Consider the following 24,474-nt stretch of genomic DNA (forward strand, 5'->3'; position numbering starts at 1 on the left):
AGGAGGCAGAGGTACATGGGGTGCACACATTCACCACGAATTGTCCCCCGATAATGCTGAATGTTGAATTAAATGGACTCCCGGTGTCAATGGAGCTGGACATGGGTGCGAGCCAGTCCATCATGGGCATAAAGACTTCCGAAAGGTTGTGGTGCAACAAGGCCTCAAGACCAGTCGTAACTCCAGTTCGCAGGAAACTAAGAACCAACATGAAAGAACTGATTCCTGTAATCGGCAGTGCTCCCGTAAAGCTCTCCTACGATGGAGCGGTGCACAAGCAACCACTCTGGCTGGTACCGGGCGATGGTCCCATGCTGCTCGGCAGGAGCTGGCTGGGAAAGATACGCTGGAACTGGGACGACATCCGAGTGCTATCGCCTGTTGACGACACTTCGTGCGCCCAGGTTTTAAACAAATTTCCTTCGCTGTTCGAACCAGGCATCGGGAAATTCCAAGGAGCAAAAGTGCAGATCCACCTAATTCCGGGGGCGCAACCCATCCATCACAAGGCAAGAGCAGTACCGTACATGATGAGAGAAAGGGTAGAGATCGAGCTAGACCGGCTGCAAAGAAAGGGCATCATTTCCTCGATCGAGTTCAACGAGTGGGCCAGTCCTATCGTCCCAGTCCTCAAGGGAGACGGCACCATCAGAATCTGTAGCTATTACAAAGTAACTATCAATTGTTTCTCCCTGCAGGACCAATACCCACTACCAAAGGCCGACGACCTCTTTGCAACGTTGGCGGGAGGAAAGACGTTCACGAAGCTGGATCTGACTTCAGCCTACATGACGCAGGAACTGGAGGAATCATCGAAGGCCCACACCTGCATCAACACGCACAAAGGTCTTTTTGTGTATAACAGATGCCCGTTTGGAATCCGATCAGCAGCGGCGATATTCCAGAGAAACATGGAAAGTTTACTGAAGTCGGTCCCGCACACTGTGGTCTTCCAGGACGACATCTTGGTCACAGGTTGGAACACAGTCGAGCATCTGCAGAACCTGGAGGAGGTTCTTAGTTGGCTCAACCGCGTGGGGCTCAGGTTAAAACGCTTGAAGTTGGGTTTTCCTGGCGCCCGAAGTGGAGTTCTTGGGAAGGAGGATTGTGACGGACGGTATCAGGCCCACCAACTCGAAGACGGAGACAATCGAGAATGCACCGAGGCCACAGAATGTGACGGAGCTGCGGTCGTTCCTGGGACTCTTGAGCTACTTTGGTAACTTCTTACTGGGACTCAGCACCCTGCTCGAACCACTACATGTCTTACTACGAAAAGGAAGCAAATGGGTTTGGAGTAAAAGCCAAGAAAATGCCTTTGTAAAGGCGAGAAAATTGTTATGCTCAAACATATTGCTTGTTTTGTATGATCCATGTAAACGTTTGGTACGGGCATGTGATGCGTCGTCATATAGCGTCGGGTGTGTATTGCAACAAGCCAATGACTTCGGGAAACTGCAACTGGTTGCTTTTGCATCCAGGAGTCTAACTATGGCTGAGAGGGCCTACAGCATGATTGAAAAAAGAAGCATTAGCGTGTGTCTATGGAGTAAAGAAAATGCATCAATACCTGTTTGGGCTAAAACTTGAATTGGAAACTGATCATAAGCCACTTATATCCCTGTTTTCCGAGAGCAAAGGGATAAATACCAATGCATCGTTCTGCATCCAGAGATGGACATTCATGTTGTTCGCATACAACTACGCCATCCGCCACAGGCTAGGTACAGAAAACTGCGCCGATGCTCTCAGTAGGCTGCCATTGCCCACCACGGAGGTGGAAATGGCGCAGCCCGTAGATCTAGCCATGGTTATGGAAGCATTTGAGAGTGAGCAATCACCTGTCACTGCCCGGCAGATCAAAACCTGGACAAGCCAGGACCCCTTATTATCTCTAATCAAAAGTTGTGTGCTTCACGGGAGCTGGTCCAGTGTCCCAGTGGAAATACAGGAAGAGATAAAGCCATTGCAGCGAGGCAAAGATGAAATGCCTATACAGGCAGACTGACTTCTGTGGGACAATCGAGTAGTGGTCCCGAAGAAGGGCAGAGACACCTTCATCAATGATCTCCACAGTACCCACCCAGGCATCGTAATGATGAAAGCGATAGCGAGATCCCATGTGTGGTGGCTCGGCATCAATGCGGACTTAAGAGTCCTGCGTTCACAGATGTAATGCTTGCTCGCAGTTAAGTAATGTACCCAGGGAGGCGCCGCTAAGTTTATGGTCTTGGTCTTCCAAAGCGTGGTCTAGGGTACACATCAACTACGCAGGCCCGTTCTTGGGTAAAATGTTTCTTGTGGTTGTCGACGCATACTCAAAGTCAATTGAATGTGAGATGATGTCGGCTAGCATGTCCGCTGCCACCACTGAAAGCCTAAGGGCCATGTTTGCCACACATGGTTTACCCGATATCCTGATGAGCAGCAATGGGCCATGTTTTACCAGTGCTGAGTTCAAAGAATTTTTGACCCGTAACGGGATCAAACATGTCACATCTGCCCCGTTTAATCCAGCGACCAATGGTCAGGTAGAAAGAGCAGTGCAAACCATCAAGCAAGGCTTGAAGAGGGTAACTGAAGGCTCACTTTAGACTCGTCTATCCCGAGTCCTGCTAAGCTACCGCACGAGACCACACTCACTCACTGGGATCCCATCTGCTGAACTGCTCATGAAAAGAGCTCTTAAGACAAGGCTTTCGTTAGTTCACCCTGATCTACATGAACAGGTAGAGAGCAGGCAGCTTCAACAAAATGCATACCATGATAGCGCAAATGTGTTATGCGAGATTGAAGTCAATGATCCTGTATTTGTATTAAATTATGGGCAAGGTCCCAAGTGGCTTGGCCAAAGAGGGAGCAGGGTGTTTTGGGTCAAACTTTCAAATGGACTCATTCACCAGAAACACTTGGACCAAATCAAACTCAGATTCACAGACTACCCTGAGCAACCCACCTTGGACCCTACATTTTTTGATCCCACAACACACACACCAGTGGCAACGGACACCACAGTTGACCATGAAGCAGAACCCATCATCCACAGCAGCCCAGCAGGGCCCAACACACTGGGCAGCCCAGCAAGACCAGCTGCACAGCAGCCCAGCGAGGGCCCAACAAATGACTCAACAACACCAGCTTTTACACCGAGACGATCAACCAGGTCAAGAAGGGCCCCACATTGTAAATAGTTACACTATTGACTTTCGGGGGGAATGTTGTTATGCATTTGGACGTATATACTCTGTACAGCCACCAGAGGGCTCATTCCCTGGAGTCCCAAGGGATCTCATAATCCCTTGGGAGCACAGGTATATAAGAATGCTTCACAGGTTGGAGAGGCACTCTGGAGACCTGCAATAAAAGACTAAGCTCACATGTTACTTTGAGCTAACAGTGTTCAGTCTGACTCATTCTCCATACACTATACCTTCCTGATTACTTGCTGTACCTGCATACTAACTTTTTGTGTTTCATTCACAAGGACCCCTAGGTCCCTCTGTACTGCAGCACTTTGCAACTTCTCTCCATTTGAATAATAATTTGCTTTTCTATTTTTTTCTGCCAAAGTGGATAACCTCACTTTTTCCCACATTATATTCCATCTGCCAAATTTTTGCCCACTCACTTAGCCTGTCTATATCCCTTTGCAGATTTTTTGTGTCCTCCTCACAATTTGCTTTCCCACCCATCTTTGTATCACCAGCAAACTCGGCTACATGACACTCGGTTCCTTCATCCATGCCATCCAAGACTTCCTAAGCAAATGCTTCATGTTGAGCTCCTTCATAGTAAACGAGCCAAAGGAGGACAGCGGAAACCTTCTAAGGACACCCTCAAAGCCTCCCTGATAAAGTGCGACATCACCACTGACACCTGGGAGACCCTGGCCGAAGATCGCCTGAGGTGGAGAAAGTACATCCGGGAGGGCGTCGAGCTCTTCGAATCCCAACGCAAAGAGCATGAAGAGGCCAAGCGCAGGTAGCGGTAGGAGCGTGCGGCAAACCAGCCCCACTGACCCCTTCCCTCGACGAATGTCTGTCCCACCTGTAACAGGGTCTGTGGTTCTCGTATCGCACTGTTCAGCCATCAAAGAACGCACTTTGGGAGTGGAAGCAAGTCTTCCTCGATTCCGAGGGACTGCCTATGATGATAATCTAAATTGTAAATAGTTGAGGATTCAACATTGATCCCTGCGTTACCCCACTAGTCACTCTCTGCCAACTGGAAAATGACCCATTTATCCCGACTCTCTGTTTTCTGTTAGCCAATCTTCTAGCCATGCTAATATATTACCCCCAACCCCATGAACTTCTTTCTATTGCAATAACCTCTCATGTGGCACTTTATCGAATGCCTTCTGGAAATCCAAGTACACCACATCCACTGGTTCCCCCTTATTCACCCTGCTCGTTACATCCTCAAAGAACTCCAGCAAATTTGTCAAACATGATTTCCCTTTCATAAAACCATGCTGACTCTGCTTGATTGAATCATTCTTTTTCAAATGTCTCACTACTTCTTCCTTAATAATAGACTCCAGCATTTTCCCAACGACAGATGTTAATCTAACTGGTCTATAGTTTTCTGCTTTTTGTCTGCCTACTTTTTAAAATAGGAGCGTTATATTTGCAGTTTTCCAATCCACTGGGACAGCCCCAGAATCCAGGGAATTTTGGCAGATTACAACCAATGCATCCACTATCTCTGCAGCCACTTCTTTTAAGACCGTAGGATGTAAGCCATCAGGTCCAGGGGACTTGTCGGCCTTTAGTCCCATTATGTTACTGCGTAAGAGTTTAAAAGAACATTGACATTTTTTTTAGCAACCATTTATACATTAAAAAACCTGTGCAATAAGGTAAGTTTATTTTAGCCCCTTTAAAACATTTAATTTTATTTTTCAAAAACTTAAATTTTGTTTTAAATATTTAATTATATGGCATTTTAATTAATGTTTTTTTTTAATTTATTTGACATGTAGATGTATTTTTTGGGGTATTCCCATTCATGCTTATGTGGTTTCCGTACATACGGAATCCCCATAAGGATAAACGGGGATTCCCTTCTTTTATTGGTTGGACTGGCCCATGTGATTCCAGCAGCGCTTGCAAAGCACGTGCCTCTCTGGGATACGTGGGCTACCACTAGACCACTGGACGTCTCAAAGCGCTTTACAGCCAATTAAGTACTTTTGGAGTGTAGTTACTTATAATGTGGGAAATGCAATTTGTGCACAACAAGCTCCCACAAACAGTTATGTGATAATGACATAATGTGATAATCTGTTTTTGTTATGTTGATTGAGGGATAAATATTGGCCAGGGCACCAGGCATAACTCCCCTGCTCTTCTTCAAACTAGTGCCATGGGATCTTTTACATCCACCTGGGAGGGCAGATGATAGTTCCTGAATACTTTATGGCTATTTGCCCTGAACTTGAAATAAATAAATAAATGCCAACCCTTCATACTTGACCATTTCCTTTCATTGTGTTGCAAATTAGTACCGTGTGAATTAGCACAAATTTAATTCACCTCATAAGATTTTTAATTTTGCCATAGCAAAATGATTAAGTACAGAATAAATTTGATCTTCAGTTTGGAGCTGATTACGTAATTGTGGAAATAAAGATTTTCTATTAATACAGCACTAGAAAATTAGACTCAGATTTAGAGTTCATCACTGCATGATTTGAAAAATTACTTATTAATACAAAAATGTATAAAATAAATCAAAGACAAATGAAATTTAGAGACACTGTTCAATCCTATTTCTTTTCAATTTTAAGTTCATTTTAAGTTCACACTCCCCCACTATAAAATACTATTTCTCTATCATTCAATAAGTTAGAAATTATTGTCAGTGATGTTGTTATATGGTGCGGTAGATTTGAACTCCAGGCGTGGAACCAGTGGGCAGCGGGTAGAATGTCAGCCCATTCCTGCCGGCGGAATGCCCAAGCTATTTCAAGGGTGGGGCCTCATTACTATGCATCACGCTGCAGATTGTGCTGGCACAAGACCGGACGGTCTAAATGGGAAAGGGCCGTACACCCCAGCTCCTCCTGGCCCCCCAAAATAACTCTGTGTTTACCTTTGCGTGTCTATTCTGCTTCACCACCTGGTACAAGTGGATGAAGTGTGTACGGTGAACGCTCCACCCAGTTTTCCGTCGAAATTGTATCAGGGTCCCAAGTACGTCATAAGACACAATCTGCCTGTAAGAATGAGGCTCCTGCCTGAATCAGTAAGTGAAGCGTAGCGATGTTAGGGCTGCTAGCTGCCCCAGGGTTCAAGTTGAGCAGGCCAAGTTAAAATGAGTTTACAACTGGGTGAACACCTCTGTTCAAATAGCCGAGAGAGGAATTTGATTACAGCATGTTAAACGTTTGGACATAACACTGGCAACAGTAGGAAGGCAAATCAGATGGTAAATTCTTGCCTGTCCACTTTGGAGTGGTTTTTGGTGACCTGATTGCCGGAAAGTTCCTGATTACTGTTTACAAAAGAAACTATTAATAATACCACATTGATTGCAGTAATGCTCCTTTTTCAGTAGAATCCTTTCACTTTGACAGTTTAAATAACATTCAAATTGTCTTGCATAATATAAGTAGGGGTGTCGAGGAGGTATGCCCATTTTCTGGCAGTTTGTAATTGAAGGCACATTGAGTATTTTATTTTTCAGAGGCTACGGTCCTGGCTCCAAAAAGAAAAAGATAGCAAATCATACAATGCTAAGGCAATATGGACAACAATCTTTTCATGAAGATATTAAGATTCTGTAGCAATGTTTTTTTTTTCATTCAGAGAATGTGGGTGTTGCTGGCAAGGCCAGCATTTATTGCCCATCCCTAATTGCCCTTGAGAAGGTGGTGGTGAGCCGTCTTCTTGAACCACTGCAGTCCGTGTGTTCAAGGCACTCCCATAGTGCTGTTAGGGAGGGAGTTCGAGGATTTTGACCCAGCAGTGATGAAGAAACGGTGATATACTTCCAAGTCAGAATGGTGTGTGACTTGGAGGGGTACTTGCAGTTGGTCCCTTTATTCCCTTTACCTTCAACCACCTCTACGATCTATTGAATGTTGACATGGTCTCTGACTCATCACCAACAGCTTTCCACAACTTCACAACCCTGTGTCTAAAAAAGTTTCTCCTCATTCTTGCTTTCAAATCCCTTCTTGGCCCTATGCATCGCTATCTCTGTAACCTCCCCTAACCCTACTATCCCCCGAGATCTCTGTGCCTCTGGCCTCTTGCATATCCCTTGATTCCCCAAGAGTCCAAACATCTATCTATCTCAGCCTTTAAATATATTCAGAAACTCAGCATCCACAGCCCTCTGGGGCAAAGAATTCCAAAGATTCACAACCCTCTGAATGAAGAAATTCCTCCTCATCTCTGTCTTAAATTGCCTACCCCTTATCCTGAGACTGTGCCGCCTAGTTCTAGACACTCCAGCCAGGGGAAACAACCTCTGAGCATCTACCCTGTCAATCTCCTTCAGAATCTTGTATGTTTCAAGGAGATCATATCTTGTTCTTCTAAACTCCGGAGAGTATAGGCCCAATCTACACAATCTCACATCATAAGACAGCCCTCTCACCCCAAGAATCAATCTAGTGAACCTTTGTTGCACCGCCTCCAAGGCAAGTATATCCTTCCTTGGATAAGGAGACCAAAACTGTGCACAGTACTCCAGGTGTGGTCTCACCAAGACGATGTACAATTGTAGCAAGACTTCTTACTCTTATATGTCAACTCCCTTGCAATAAAGGACAACATGCCATTTGCCTTCCTTATTGCTTGCTGTACCTGTATGCTAGCTTTCTGTGTTCATTGCAAGAGGACACCCAAATCTCTCTGAACACCAACATTTAAAAGTTTCTCATCAGTTAAAAAATATTCTGTTTTTCTATTCTTCTTCCCAAAGTGAATAACTTCACATTTCCTGACAAATTTACTCCATCTACCACCTTACTGCCCACTCACTATCTATATCACTTTGCAGACTCGTTGGGCTGGATTTTCTGCTATTTTGCGCCTTGTTTCACAGCCCGGCGGGGTGGTAAATGCTGTTTTTGGGTGTGAAACAGGGCGTACAGAAGTTTCGCCAATGGTTTTGTGGCAGTGCAAAATCTTACCACCCCGCCCTCCATTTTGACCATCATTATGACGTAAATCACTGTGCAAGGCTGCACTAACGCCCCTGATGGAACTTTCGGCCCTAATACCTCATTTAACGACCGCCGCAGGAAATGACTGAAAAAATCAGGCGGTCCCAGGGTGCAGCAGGCGCTATTGACATCATATTTAAAGAGAGGGTGGAGGAACTTATCTCGCAGTTGTCGGTGACTGCCACAGTTGTGCGCAGGATGCTGCATGAGGTTCGAGTTTAAAGCGGCACTTTTATGTGCCATCACACTTTGTTTGCAAGGTCAGTGAGAAATTTCAATGGGGGCAATACTTGTTTGCCAACGTATCATGCTGGTTGCTATTGGCAGGTGGCTTCAAGCTGGAAGAAAGGGTTGGACCACAGAATCGAAGAGATCGCAGAAGTTGGAGAGGAGGCCTTATCCCCCCAGGGGTTTACAGGGAACATCGCTCATACCTTCACATCTCTGACACGCAATGCGTTCGAAGGCTGCGCTTCAGAAAAGAAGTGTTGACAGAAATATGCCAGCTCCTACAGGCAGACTAACAGCCTACCAGTGCCACCAGGACTGCGCTGCCTGTTGAGGTGAAGGTGAGTGTGACGATGGCCTTCTATGCCTCTGGCTCCTTCCAAGCAGCAGCAGGGGACATATGCAACATCTCTCAGCACGCTGCACATTGCTGCATTCGCCAGGTGACAAGAGCACGGTACACGCGCAGAATGGATTTCATAAAGTTCCCAATGAGCAGGGTCAACTAGAATGAGTGGGCTCTAGAGTTTGGATAATTTACCGGCCACCCCAAGATTCAAGGTGCCATTGACTATACACACATCGCCTTGCGAGAACCATTACACAACACAGAGGTCTTCAGAAACCGAAAGGGATACCGTTCCCTAAACGTATAGCTGGTATGCGACCACATTCAGTACATCCTCACAGTCAATGCCCACTATCGAGGAGCACACATGATGCTTTCATATTGCGTGAGAGCAGTGTACCAGGAATGTTTCAGCGACAAAGACAAACATAGAAACATAGAAACATAGAAAATAGGTGCAGGAGTAGGCCGTTTGGCCCTTCAAGCCTGCACCCCCATTCAATAAGCTCATGGCTGATCATTCACCTCAATACCCCTTTCCTGCTTTCTCTCCATACCCCTTGATCCTTTTAGCCGTAAGGGCCTTATCTAACTCCCCCTTGAATATATCTAATGAGCTGGCATCAGCAACTCTCTGCGGCAGGAAATTCTACAGGTTAACAACTCTCTGAGTGAAGAAGTTTCTCCTCATCTCAGTCCTAAATGGCTTAGACTATGTCCCTTGGTTCTGGACTTCCCCAATATTGGGAACATTCTTCCTGCATCTAACCTGTCCAGTCCCATCAGAATTTTATATGTTTCTATGAGACCCCCTTTCATCCTTCTAAACTCCAGTGAATACAGGCCCAGTCGATCCAGTCTCTCCTCATATGTCAGTCCTGCCATCCCGGGAATCAGTCTGGTGAACCTTCGCTGTACTCCCTCAATAGCAAGAACGTCCTTCCTCAGATTAGGAGACCATAACTGAAAACAATATTCCAGGTGAGCCCTGTACAACTGCAGTAATACCTCCCCGCTCCTATACTCAAATCCCCTATCTATGAAGGCCAACATACCATTTGCCTTCTTCACCTCATGCTGAACCTGCATGCCAACTTTCAATGACTGATGTACCATGACACTCAGGTCTCGCTGCACCACCCCTTTTCCGAATCTGCCGCCATTCAGATAATATTCTGCCTTCGTGTTTTTGCCAACAAAGTGGATAACCTCACATTTATCCACATTATACTGCATCGGCCACGCTTTTGCCCACTCACCTAACCTGTCCAAGTCACCCTGCAGCCTTTTAGCATCCTCCTCACAGCTCACACTGCCACCCAGCTTAGTATCACCTGCAAACTTGGATATATTACACTCAATTCCCTTATCCAAATCATTAATGTATATTGTAAATAGCTGGGGTCCCAACACTAGTACGGTACCCCACTAGTCACTGCCTGCCATTCTGAAAAGGACCCGTTTATCCCAACTCTCTGCTTCCTGTCTACCAACCAGTTTTCTATCCATGTCAGTACCTTACCGCCAATACCATTTTATTTAATTTTGCACACCAATCTCTTGTGTGGGACCTTGTCAAAAGCCTTTTGAAAGTCCAAATACACTACATCCACTGGCTCTCTCTTGTCCACTCTAGCAGTTACATCCTCAAAAAATTCTAGAAGATTTATCAAGCAAGATTTCCCTTTCATAAATCCAAGCTGACTTGGGCCAATCCCGTCACTGCTTTGCAAATGTGCTGCTATTTCATCTTTAATAATTGATTCCAACATTTTCCCCACTACTGATGTCAGGCTAACCGGTCTATAATTACTCGTTTTCTCTCTCCCATCTTTCTTAAAAGGTGATGTTACATTAGCTACCCTCCAGTCCATAGGAATTGATCCAGAATCGATAGACTGTTGGAAAATGATCACCAATGCATCCACTATTTTTAGGGCTACTTCCATAAGTACTCAGGGATGCAGACTATCAGGCCCTGGGAATTTATAGGCCTTCAATCCCATCAATTTCCCAAATACCATTTCCCGCCTAATAAGGATTTCTTTCAGTTCCTCCTTCTCACTAGACCCTCGGTCCCCTAGTATTTCCGGAACGTTATTTGTGTCTTCCTTCGTGAAGACAGAACCAAAGTATTTGTTTAACTGGTCCGCCATTTCTTTGTTCCCCATTATAAATTCACCTGAATCTGACTGCAAGGGACATACGTTTGTTTTCACTAATCTTTTTCTCTTCACATATCTATAGAAGTTTTTGCAGTCAGTTTTTATGTTCCCAGCAAGCTTCCTCTCATACTCTATTTTCACCCTCATAATGAAACCCTTTGTTCTCCTCTGCTGTATTACAAAATTCTCTCAGTCCTCAGGTTTGCTGCTTTTTCTGGCCAATTTATAAGCCTCTTCCTTGGATTTAACACTATCCTTAATTTCTCTTGTTAGCCACGGTTGAGCCACCTTCACCATTTTATTTTTACTCCAGACAGGGATGGACAATTGTTGAAGTTCATCCATGTGATCTTTAAATGTTTGCCATTGCCTATCCACCGTCAACCCTTTAAGTATCATTTGCCAGTCTATTCTAGCCAATTCACATCTCATACCATCAAAGTTACCTTTCCTTAAGTTCAGGACCCTAGTCTCTGAATTAACTGTGTCACTCTCCATTTTAATAAAAAATTCTATCTTTTTCCCCAAGGGGTGTCGCACAACAAGATTGCTAATTAGTCCTTTCCCATTACACATCACCCAGTCTAGGATGGCCAGCCCTCTAGTTGGTTCCTCGACATAATGGTCTAGAAAACCATCCCTAATACACTCCAGGAAATCCTCCTCCGCCGCATTGCTATCAGTTTGGTTAGCCCAATCAATATGTAGATTAAAGTTGCCCATGATAACTGCTGTACCTTTATTGCACGCATCCCTAATTTCTTGTTTGATGCTGTCCCCAACCTCACTACTACTGTTTGGTGGTCTGTACACAACTCCCACTAGCGTTTTCTGCCCTTTGCAATTCCACAGCTCCACCCATATCGATTTCACATCATCCAGGCTAATGTCCTTCCTTACTATTGCATTAATTTCCTCTTTAACCAGCAATGCCACCCCACCTCCTTTTCCTTTCTGTCTATCCTTCCTAAATATTGAATACCTCTGGATGTTGAGTTCCCAGCCTTAGTCATCCTTGGAGCCATGTATCCGTAATGCCAATTACATCATATCCGTTAACTGCTATCTGCGCAGTTAATTCGTCCACCTTATTCCGAATACTCCTCGCATTGAGGCACAGAGCCTTCAGGCCTGTCTTTTTAACAAATTTGCCCCTTAAGAATTTTGCTGTAATTTGGTCTTTTTTGCTTTTTGCCTTAGGTTTCTCTGCCCTCACTTTTACTTTTCTTCTTTCTCTCTTTTGCTTCTGTCCCCATTCTACTTCCCTCTGTCTCCCTGCATAGATTCCCATCCCCCTGCCATATTAGTTTAACTCCTCCCCAACAGCACTAGCAAACACTCCCCCTAGGACTTTGGTTCCGGTCCTGCCCGGGTGCAGACCGTCCAGTTTGTACTGGTCCCACCTCCCCCAGAACCGATTCCAATATCCCAGGAATTTGAATCCCTCCCTTTTGCACCACTCCTCAAGCCACGTATTCATCTGAGCTATCCTGCGATTCCTACTCTGACTAGCACGTGGCACTGGTAGAAATCCTGAGATTACTATTTTTGAGGTCCTACTTTTTAATTTAGCTCCTAGCTCCCTAAATTCGTCTTGTCGGGCCTCATCCCATTTTTTACCTATACCGTTGGTACCTATATGCTCCACAACAACTGGCTGTTCACCCTCCCTCTTCAAAATGTCCTGCACCTGCTCCGAGACATCCTTGACCCTTGCACCAGGGAGGCAACATACCATCCTGGAGTCTTGATTGTGGCCGCAGAAACGTCTATCTATCCCCCTTACAATCAAATCCCCTATCACTATAGATCTCCCACTCTTTTTCCTTCCCTCGTGTGCAGCAGAGCCACCCATGAAGTGCAACAAGGACAGAGCTGGCTGATCATGGACAAAGGTTATGGCCTGGCCACCTGGCTCATGACCCCTCCTCCGGAACCTGGCCACAGAAGCTGAGTAGTGCTATAATGACAGCCATGCAGCCACCCGCAACATCATCGAACAGACAATTGGCGTGCTCAAGCAGCGCTTCTGATGCCTGGACTGCTCTGGAAGCAGCCTTCAATACTCACCTCAACAGGTCTCTGAATTCACGGGGTTGCTGCATGCTACACAACTTAGCCATCATGAGGGGTCAGGCATTGCCAGTGGGGATTGCAGGACCATCTCAGGAGGAGGAAGACGAGGAAGAGGAGCCTGATGAGGAACCCACTGCGCATCCACCACAACCACAGTGGAGGCAGCATGGAGATGTGGCCACAGCAAGAGCCTTACATCAGCAGCTCATCATTGACTGGTTTGGTTGTACGGGGAAGGTGGGGTTGCAACATTAACTCGGTATTCTATGCCACCATGCTGGCTATTCTACACTTGATTTTACAAATAAGACATAAGACACCAATGGCAAAGGTCAAACAACCATTTTTATCGAAGTGCAACATTTATAATTTCCCCCCGCCAAAAACCCCAAACTATACAATGCTTAAAGACTGTGTAAATGAACATAAAACTGTTCCCTACAGTGAAAAAAATGTAAACTAACACAAGACTGCTTCATGCAGCAACACCATTGAAGAGGAGTCCATTGTTATCACACAATGGTACAGACATTCCTGGCAATAAAGTGTTGCCAGCCCTTAATGGGTCTTTGCAAGATATTTCCCTCCCCCACTTCCCTTCAACCCCCTCCCATGCCTGCTGCTTCTCCTCAATGAGTCCTCAGGGCGTACAGCAATGCTGCTATCAGGCTACTGTGTTGGGGGCCAGACAATGCAGACTGTGTCTGATGATGCTCTGGACCAGCTTGTGACCTGGAAGGTCTGGCTTTGAACTGGGACACCTCATCATCGGCGTCACTAGTCACAGTGGATGGGGTGTCAATCGTGTATGGTGCATGGTTGGCGAGTGAGTGGTGGGAGCTGGAAAGTTGTCATCCTGAGGAATGAGACCACCTGCCATTTCCGTGGAGCCAATGGCTTTCTGACCGGTACTGGGCCTTAGCAACTGGAACACGATGTTGCTCCACAACTTACTGGCCTGCTTTGGCACTGTCACTTCCCCATGGGACAGTGAGGATCACAGAGAGTGTGAAATCAGACATGGACTGCCTCAGTTGCCCAAGACGAAGCAAAGTTTATGCCTGTGATGTATCCGAGTCTGTAGCATGATCTTTGGCACATGCCAAATACTCTAGAACTCCACTGTTGCTGCTGGAGGTCACCAGCCTCTGTGTGTGGGCAGTGATGGCCTTGCTGGACTCATGACTCGCAGCGGCAATCTGCGATGCTGCCTCCGCAACAGTCGCAGTGAGCTTGTCAATGCTCATTGTGATCCGTCCCAATGCATCCATAAGTTCACGGTGCATACCTGTGTTTTCCCTGGACATTTCCACCAGGTCCAGTTCCACATCTGCCTGTCTTTGAGCAGAGCGACTTTGCCAACTCACTCTCCGGAGAGCTGGCCTGTGAGATTCCACCCCGGCACTGCATTGCTGTACGTCACTGGGGCCAGGATCCTCCGACTCCTCAAAGCCCAGGAAGTCAGTAGCGTCCCCAAATGAACTTAGTTCCGATAGGGCAACTGGTGGGCTATGATGCTCCACCAGAGCAATCTCCTCCCCTCCCTCATCGTCGCCATAATGGCCTGATGTGGAGGCCTCCCTTGAGGGATGCTATGCCTCTGGTTGTTCATCTGGAAGTGGAAAGCAACAGAGGAGTGTTCAGCAGGGGAGGGGGCAGGGTGACATGAGGAAGGTGGCATAGCACAGGTTCATTTGAAGGCCCACTGCTGGAACTCCATAATATCTCTCAATGCAGTGTCTGGAGTTGCACCATCCATTTACATACCCTTATTACCCAAAGGGGGCTCAGTATCGCCCCTGGCAATTGCTCGAGATGGGACTCCGATGAGGGCCAAGACCCTTTCCTCCACATCCGTCAACGGGTTTAGTTGAAGCAGACCCCTGCCTATCTGCAGCTGCTCCCTTCTATTAGAGGAGTAATTGTTCACAGGTTTGAGGCATCTAAGATGGGGCTGTAGGTGATCTTTCAGAAAGGCATAGTAGCAGTTGGAATGTATTGCGAGGGATGATGTAAATGAAAGAGGTAATGCACATAGATCATTAAAAGCCAATTGATGCCGAAGTAGGCCTTCATCTTTAGTATGTATTGTGATAGCCACCCACAGAGTGTTGATAGGGACCATATGCATGACAAATCACATAGTGTGTGAGATTAATGTTAGAAGTCATGGAGGCATGCATAAATGCAAATGGTACTCATCCTGACTGTCCTCTTAAAATCATTGAACTTTTTTTGACACTGTGTGCCAGTCCTGGGCACAGTGTCTGCAGCAGACACCTCCTGCGCTATCTCCCTCTATATTCTCTTAAGCACAGGAGAGTGTGGTCTGGCTCAACCAGCAAGATGGAGTGAGGCCCATCTCCTCTCCACTACATAGACTAAGGCCTCACTTGCCTCATGAGTGAAGCACCTGACATGCTGCCTTCCCTCCTGCCTCTCTATCTCAGCAGAAGTGGCTGAAGTGGGGGCGGTTTATATGCACATGGGCGCAGGAAGTTCTGCACCCTGCATTAGTATTTGCGACCGGAAAGAAAAAAAAAGTTCACTGCGCATGCACAAAATGACCGTCTCCTTTAACACCGAAAGTTTCGGCTCGGGGGCACAAATTCAGTCGTGCAACGCCTGACTTTACATCAATGCTCCTCCAGATGACTTTTTTGCTGAAACTTCCAGTCGAAGATGCAAACTATTTTCAGGTGCAAACTTTTACTCCCCACCGTGATTCATGCCTCGAAATCCAAACAAATGAAAATTCAGCCCTCTATCTCTTCATAGAGGAACCATTTTCCTTTTTGTTTTGACCTCATGCTTTTGAACAATCTCTAGATTTATTTTTGCTCTCTGTGCACTACATACTTCCAGATAATTCATTACTTTTTCTCATGTTATCTTTAGGTTGCAGACAATTCCAGAATCAAAGCAAGCTGACAAGCTACTCCTAAATATTGTTGCTTTGTAGCCAGTTACATGGGAACCCTTGGATGGCTCTTGTACAAGTTCCTCATATCTCTCCATAGACAGTGCTTAGTCCTCACTTGCCAGTTATTAATTCAAGCCATGTCTTGCCCTTGATATCCCCTGACCTTAGTTTGTCAAAGACTTTAATGAAAGCTCACTTTGAAGCCAAGGTATATTTCTCATATGACTTTCCCCTTATCACTTTGGGATGTCACTGTCTCAAAAATGACAACGACCTAGGGAACGATCCCTGTGCTGAAATGGGTGGGCCTGAGGCGCAATATCGGATCATTAACATCAGGTGATCTGCAGGCACCTGCTAGGCGTCCACCGGAAGCTGCTGAGGTTCTCTGGAATTCTGGGCTGCGGTAGAGCCCTCCTGGTGGCTCTTGAAGTGGAGAGAAGCATTTGGGAAAGGGGGTTGGGAGAGGGGACGCAAACTGGGAGAGGGTCAATTGGGCGACTAATGGCCTCACTCGCCTCATGATTGAAGCGCCTGGTATACTGCCTTCCCTCCTGCTCCTCCATCTCAGTAGGAGTGGCTGAAGTGGGGTGGTTTATATGCACATGTACGCAGGAAAGTGCCACGCCCTGCATTAGCGTTTGCAACTGGAAAAGAAAAAGAATCTTACTACGCATGCGCAAAGTTGCCGCCTACTTTAACGCCAAATGTTTCAGCTCAGGTGCACAAAGTCAGGCGTGCAATGCCTGACTTAATGCTAACGCTCCTCCAGATTACTTTTTTGTCGAAACTTCCATTCGAAGGCACAAACTATTTTCAGGTGCAAATATTTATGATTCCTCGTGATTAACGCTCCAAAATCCAAAAAGTCGAAAATCCAGCCCTTTGTTTTCTCCTCAGAGCTTACTCTCCCAACTAGTTTTGCATCATCAGCAAACCTGGATATATTACACTCGGTCCCTTCATCTAGGTTATTAATATAGATTGTAAATAGCTGAGGCCCCAGCACTGATCCATGAGGCACCCCACTAGTTACAGTCTGCCAACCTGAAAAAGACCCATTTACCCTATCTCTGTTTTCTGTCCATTAACCAATACTCTATCAATGCTAATACATTACCTCCAATCCAATGATGTGTAATAACCTTTTATGTGGCACCTTATCGAATGCCTTTTGGCAATTCAAATATACCATATCCACTGATTCCCCTTTATCGACCTTGTGATTTACATCTTCAAAGAACTCTAATAAATTTGTCTAACATGATTTCCCTTTCATAAAACCATGTTGTCTCTGCCTAATTATGCTAGAATTTTCTAAGTGAACTGATACCACTTCCTTAACAATGGATTCCAGTATTTTCCCGATGACTGATGTCAGGCTAACCGGTCTGTAGTTCCCTGTTTGCACTCTCCTTCCTTTCTTGAATAGCGGTGTTACATTTGCTACCTTCCAATCCGCTGGGACAGTTCTAGAATCTCGGGAATTTTGGAAATTCAAAACTAATGCATCCACTAACTCTGCAGCCACCTCCTTTAGAACCCTAGGATGTAGGCTGTTAGGTCTAGGGGATTTGTCAGCTTTTAGCCCCATTAGTTTCTCTAGTACTTTTTCTCTACTTATAATAATTACATTAAGTTCCTCACTCTCATTAGACCCTTGGTTCCCCACCATTTTAGGTATGCTTTTTGTGTCTTCTACTGTGAAGATAGATACAAAATATTTGTTTAACGTTTCTGTCATTTCTTTATTGCCCATAATAATTTCTCCTATCTCAGCCTCTAAGCGACCAACATTTACTTTTACCACTCTCTTCCTTGTGACATACTTGCAGAAGCTCTCACAATCTGTTTTTATATTTCTTGCTAGTTTTCACTCATTTTCTATTTTTTCCCTTTTTATCAATTTTTTGGTCATACTTTGTTGGTTTCTGAAACTCTCCCAATCCTTAGGCTTACTATTATTCTTCACAACATTATAAGCTCTTCTTTCAATCTAATGCTATCTTTAACTTCTTTAGTTAGCCACAGAGGAATCACTTTTCCCATGGAGCTTTTTTTCAATAGAATGTATTTTTATTGAGAATTATGAAATATTTATTTAAATGCTAGCCACTGCTTATCTACTGCCATAACTTTTAATCTATATTTCCAATGTACCTAAGCCAACTTGCACTTCATACCGATGTAATTAGCTCTATTTAAGTTTAAGACTCTAATTTCGGACTTAGGCAAATCACTCTCAAATGTAATTATATTATGATCACTCTGCCCCAGAGGATCCCTTACTATGAGATTGCCAATTAACCCTGTCTCATTACACAAAACAAGATCTAAAATAGCTTGTTCCATGACGTGTTATTCTAGGAAACTATCCCAAATGCATTCCATGAACTCGTCCTCCAGGCTACCTTTGCCAATTTGATTTGTCCAGTCTATATGAAGATTAAAGTTCCCCACGATTATTGCATTACCTTTTTTATAAGCTCCTACTATTTTTTGATCAATATTCTGTCCAACGGTATAGTTATTCTTAGGGGGCCTTTATACTACTCCCACCAGTGTTTTCTGCCCCTTGTTATTCCTTATCTCCACCCATACTGATTCTACTTCCTGACCTTCTGAGCCGAGATCCTTTCTCTCTACTGTCCTTATGTCATCCTTTATTGTAAGGGCTACTAGCCCCCTCCTTTTCATTCCACCTGTCTTTTCGAAACGTCAAATACCCTGGGACATTTAGTTCCCAAACTTGGTCACCTTGCAATCACATCTCTGTAATGGTTATTCGATCAAACCCATTTATCTCTATTTGTGCCACTAGTAAAATGCTTCGTGCATTCAGATAAAGAGCCTTTAATTATTTTTTTTTGCCATTATTTCCTGGTTTGACCTTATGCTCTGCTGCACTGCTACTGTTAAACTCTCTGTCCCTTCCTGTTATACTTTGCTTATTTTTACCCCCAAATCGCTACACTGCTCTATTGCATTGACTCTTTAGATTGCTCTTTAGATTTCTAAAGTTTCCCTCACCTGTCCCCTTCCCCCACACTGTCCCCACCTCCAATTTTTTAGGTTAAAGCCCTGTCTACAGCCTTACTTATTCAATTCGCCAGGACACTGGTCCCAGCCCGGTTTAAGTGCAGCCAATCCCAACAGAACAGCTTTCTCTTTCTCCAGTACTGGTGCCAGTGCCCCATGAATTGAAACCCCTTCTTCCCACACCACTCTTTGAGCCACGCATTTAACTCTCTGATCTGTTTGACCCTAAACCAATTTGCGCATGGCTCAGGTAGTCATCCAGAGACTATTACCCTTGAGGTTCTGGTTATTAAATTAGACCCTAGCTCCTCAAATTCCCTCAGTAGAACCTCATTCTTAGTTCTACTTATATCATTGGTTCCTATATGGGCCAAGACAACTGGATCCTCCCCCTCCCACTCCAAATTCTTCTCCAGCCATGAGGAGATAACCTTAACCCTGGCACCGAGCAGGAAACACAACCTCCGGAACTCCATGTCATGGTTGCAGAGAACGGTATCTATCCCCCTGACCATACTGTCACCTACCATTACCACATTCCTTCCTACTCCCCCCACTTGAATGGCCCCCTGTACCACAGTGTCATGGTCAGTTTGCCCATCGTCCCTGCAGTCTTTTTCCTCATCCATACCTGTTGGATAGGGTCAAGAGCTGAGGCTCCAAATCACTGCATCAGTGATTCCCACCTCTGGCACAATTTCATACCATTTGGAATGGCCCTTTAAATTCCCAGTCCAGAAGGGGTTATTCTGTTGGCAGACCTTCTGTCTATCCTCCTACGTCAAGAGGGCCGGAGGGAGGGGGGCAGATTTGGTAGGGGGCGGTGCAGTGGTGTTTCTGGGCATCTATGGGAAATTCTGCCCTTTGTGCCCTCGAATGACCTCAGCAAAACTCATGGCAGCTGAGACCTTGATTGAGTCCATTTGAGGCATTCTAAAGACCCCAAATTTCACTTCCTAACTTACTGGAGTGGCCCGAGTGAGAGCCAACCATTTTGATCTCCAAGGGTCTCTGCTCCACCTTGACAATGCGATTGGCTTGAGCCAGGGTGGCTGTTGTTTTTGCACACGTGAAGATACTGGTGACTGCCCCTAGCTTTGCAAATGACCCCAGATTTTAGAACGAGGTCTCCAGTGTTGAGAGAGGGCAGTCAGGGGTTTCGCTGTGCTGCACTTATGCTGACAGAGTAGAGTCCGGGGGAGGGGGGATAGGCACTCAGGAGTGGGGGGCAAGTGGCGACTGGCACCTGCCCACCAATGTCATGTGGAGTGGGAGAAGCACTCCTGTTCCTCGCAGCTCCACAATAAGTAAGTAATTCAAAAGTCCGAACACCATTCCAAGTATGGGTCCTGGATGTCTATGCAGGAGCCTTTACCAATATGGCTGGCAATTCACTTCTGATGCCAAATGTGCATGTACTCCGCTTGCCACATTGAACGTTTAGGCGTTTGTTTTACACCTGTAAAGTGAGTGTGGCTCCTATGGCCGACATCATTTAAAATGGTGTGATTGATTATACAGAATGTAAAACTTTCACCTAACCTTGTTTGTAGTCCAGGTTATTGTCTAGCTCATAGTTTGGTTCAAATAACCTGACAAACATTTTGAATAATCAGATGGAATATTCTTCATTACGACTTGTCCTATTCCCACTGTGGGAGGTTATTATACAGATAAAAAATGTACTTGATACAAAAGAATTATTTATATATTCATATTACAAAAATATACCTGGATAATTTTGCTGTATTTGTGCTTATAGTGCCTGCTTCTATTCCTCATCCAATAAAACAATGTATTTTCTCAATTAAAGGTATAACAACAGTTCTAACTATGACAACACTGAGCATCAGTGCACGACACTCTCTGCCAAAGGTCTCCTATGCCACAGCCATGGACTGGTTCATTGCAGTCTGCTTTGCATTTGTGTTCTCTGCTCTGATTGAATTTGCTGCTGTTAATTACTTCACTAATGTACAAGCTGAAAAAGCCAAAAAAAGGGCAGCCAAGCCTACTGCTACATCTCCACCGACTCCAATAAAGATAGTATCTGTCTCAGAGGATGTACTTCAGGTAATACTTTTATCAATAGATATTATAATGATGCAGAATAGCAAAGAAAGTTTTAATACATAAAAATAATAATTTCCAAAGCAATGTAGCTCTTTCAAGCTCATACAGTGAAATGTTGCTGTTAGATCATCATATATCCTCCCACCACTTATCCAGTAAGTAGCTGAAACGTACAGTCTGGGAAAGGTCCAGATTTGATTTGATTGAAATTTTTGAGAGAAGTGACTTCCTCAGCTTAATACACTTTTTGAAGTTTATTGAACACCAAACAAAAGCTACAACAGGTGTATAATAATTTTTCCGCCCTCTCACACACACAGATACACAGAGACACACAAACACACATGGACAAACATACCTTTGAACAGCTGATTGAGGGAGCACACTGACAGACTGACATTCCAACAACAATGAGGTCAAAGCCATTTTGAGGCCTAGGCTTCATTTAAATAGAACCCAACAGACATCTTGATGCATTTTGCTAAATACAGGCAACTATTGGGCAACCCAGAGGCCGCCTAGCTGGCAGAACATCGTGATCAAGGAGAGGAAGAGCCTAGGTCTGCAGCAGTTCAGATGATATTTTTGGGGTCTGACGGAGAACCCTTCAACCAGTTCTATCATACAATAGTAATGGGAGTCCTATGTTAGTCATAGGTTCCTGATTTACGCGTTAAAAGGGTCTGGAAAAAGGCAGACGCATTGGTCGCCCAGTGGTAGGTTTTGTGAAAGGGGCAGTGGGGCGATTGTTGGTGTTCATGGGGCAGCAAGTCTATTTTGAGTCCATTACCATCCCCTTAACACCGATTTCAGCAAGTTACAATCAACCACACACACTCATTCACACACATGTGGAGCTATATTTATCTTCGGTGTCTGGACGGTAACCTGGAGGAGGTAATTCACCTGCCAGTTACAGAATCCCTGCAGATTTTGGACAATTGATTTCAATGGAATGTAAATTAGATGGGTTCTGCAATAGGTGGGTGACCCACTCCCACAGGATACGACTGACAAAGTGGAAAATTGCACCCACACTCACACAGCCTATCTAGTTAAAAATAAATCAATATAATCCTTACTTGAATAAAGCTTTTGAAATTTATCCTCTTGATTTTATTCAAATAGTTTTCAAAAAAACAGATCAGAAAATGCTAGGGGAGAAAAATTCTAATATCACAGCTGACTGATTAGTACTCATGCGTCCTGGGAAATAATGAAGGCAACTATGATAATCAAACTCCTAGGGGTCAGTTGGCTTTACTAGGCTGGCCCTCTGCTCCTTGAGAGCATATATTTTTTAAAGTCTCTTTTTCTTCTGTCTCTCCAGCCTCAGGTGTCCACTTTTAGAGTGGCATGATGATACCTCCTCAGTGGTACCTTAAGGAGAAACACAGTATTGAATACAATTGCTGTGATAGTAAGAATATGGACTAGATAGACCCATGTTCTTTTTGAGCTTTGAATTTTTCTATGATCTTATGAAAGCAATCAGGAGTGAAAACCATGGCCAATTTCCACGCCTCCAATTGGCTGCGATTAGTTAACTCAGTGCAGGCTGCAGATTGCACCTGGAAAGTCCTGGTCTGTAACCAGGCACTCAGAACACATTTGCACATAGTTTGCATTTATATATTTATCATTTAAAGTAATTTCCCTTCTTCAATCATCATCAACCCTGCAGTCTAGCATTATACAGCTTGTCTGCTTGGATCTGGATGATAGGTATGCAAAATTAGTGTGGGGTGTGTTTACGAGATTGATTCCTTGGATGAGAGGGTTGTCCTATGAGGAGAGATTGAATGGAATGGGCCTACACTCTCTGGAGTTCCTTGAAATGTAGAAAATTCTTAGAGGGCCTGACAGGGTAGGTGCTAAGGGGTTGCTTCCCCTAGCTGGAAAGTTGAGTACTAGGGGTCATAGACTCAGGATTAGGGGTCGGCCATTTAGGACTGAGATGAGGAAAAATGTCTTCACTCAGAGGGTTGGGAATCTTTGGAATTCTCTACCCTAGAGGACTGTCAATGCTGAGTCTCTGAGTATATTCAAGGCTAAGATAGGCAGATTTTTGGATTCTAGGGGAATCAAGGGATATGGGATTGGGCGGGAAAGTGTTGAGGTCAAAGATGAGCCATGATCTTATTGAATGATGGAGCAGGCTCGAGGGGTCGTATGGCCTTTTCCTCCTCCTATTTCTTATGTTCTTATGTTGGGAATTCAGATTCTAAAGTTTTCAGTAATTGAATAGTTCAGCTTTCACTGATGAACAGCCAGCTATGGAAAATTAGGTTGATAGATATTATTGCTGTTTGATTCACAAAATCAATTGCAAGTAATTATTTTGAGCCATTAAATGCAATGTCCTTTCTTATTTTCTGCTATTGAAGCAATGTTCTTTTTTCTCTTTTTCTAAAGCACCCTGATTCAAATGGCAATTTAAGGAAGAGAATGAACTTCTTGGCACAATCAGATATTCTTGGCAGTCAAAGAGATTATTTGGGGAATGATAGCAAGAATGTGATACCGAGACCATCTTTAATCAGCCAGGTACCTCCCTCAACTATCGCGCCCCCTTCTTCTGTGCCAAGTCCCAGTACATTTGGACACACCCATGCATCCCCTACAGTACCTTCGATGAGAAGCACCCCACCGCCCCCTCCTTGCACTCCCACAATAGCTTCAATGAGACCCACACCGGTTCACCGCCAATGTGGAGCAACACTTGAACAGAACTCCCCACCATCCAGATTATTTGGACCAACCCTGAAGCATTCTTCACCGACCGCAGTTGTGTCTGCCCCAGCCCTTCCTGCAGCTTCACCTGCAGGTAGTGGAACCAGCAAAATTGACAAATATGCTCGCATACTTTTTCCGGTAACATTTGGTGCATTTAACATGGTCTATTGGGTGGTCTACCTCTCAAAAGACACCATGGAGAAAACAGAAGGCGATTTGTAATTTTGCAGCTACAGAAAAATCTTATTATCTGTTCGAACAATTCATAATCCATGAACTGATGCAGGGGTTTCATTTAAGGTTTATTAATCTGATGTGTACGGACAGCAGAGTTCTCAGTAATGTCTGATTTCAATTGAGCAGTGCTCACGCACACAGAATTACCATAAATTGCTTACTGCTGAGGATAAGTTTGCATAGCTGTTGTTATCCTCCTGTATGGCAAAATGATTTGTCTAAGGTTTGAATAAAGACATAGAAAGCGGAGAACATGAAGATGATCAGCAATGGAAGGAAAGGGGTGGCACAAATAATGAAAACAGACAAACATCTGCATTCAAGAAAACAAAAGAGAAATGCAGATCCTCCAGTATCTGAAGGAGAAATGCCAAGCTAAAGTTCCCAGTGGCAACCCGTCCCCTTCGTCAGAACTGGGTTTCTGAGTTCTGTGTTTACGTCTGGACTCAAGTGATCAGTTAAAATAAGT

General features: G+C 44.7%; 1 protein-coding gene across 1 annotated transcript in view; it reads left to right on the top strand.

Annotated features, from left to right (window-relative positions):
* gabra4 (gamma-aminobutyric acid type A receptor subunit alpha4) overlaps positions 1–23,990 on the top strand; it is a 159,039-nt gene extending 135,049 nt beyond the window's left edge. Inside the window, exons 8-10 of the mRNA XM_070863110.1 lie at positions 20,773–21,032; positions 21,800–21,802; positions 23,448–23,990. Of these exons, the coding sequence (XP_070719211.1) occupies positions 20,773–21,032; positions 21,800–21,802; positions 23,448–23,990 (806 nt within the window). The remainder of the gene's footprint in view (positions 1–20,772; positions 21,033–21,799; positions 21,803–23,447) is intronic.
* Positions 23,991–24,474: the final 484 nt, after the last annotated feature.

Source organism: Pristiophorus japonicus, chromosome 2, assembly GCF_044704955.1.
Source record: "Pristiophorus japonicus isolate sPriJap1 chromosome 2, sPriJap1.hap1, whole genome shotgun sequence".
Taxonomy (NCBI): Eukaryota; Metazoa; Chordata; class Chondrichthyes; family Pristiophoridae; genus Pristiophorus; species Pristiophorus japonicus.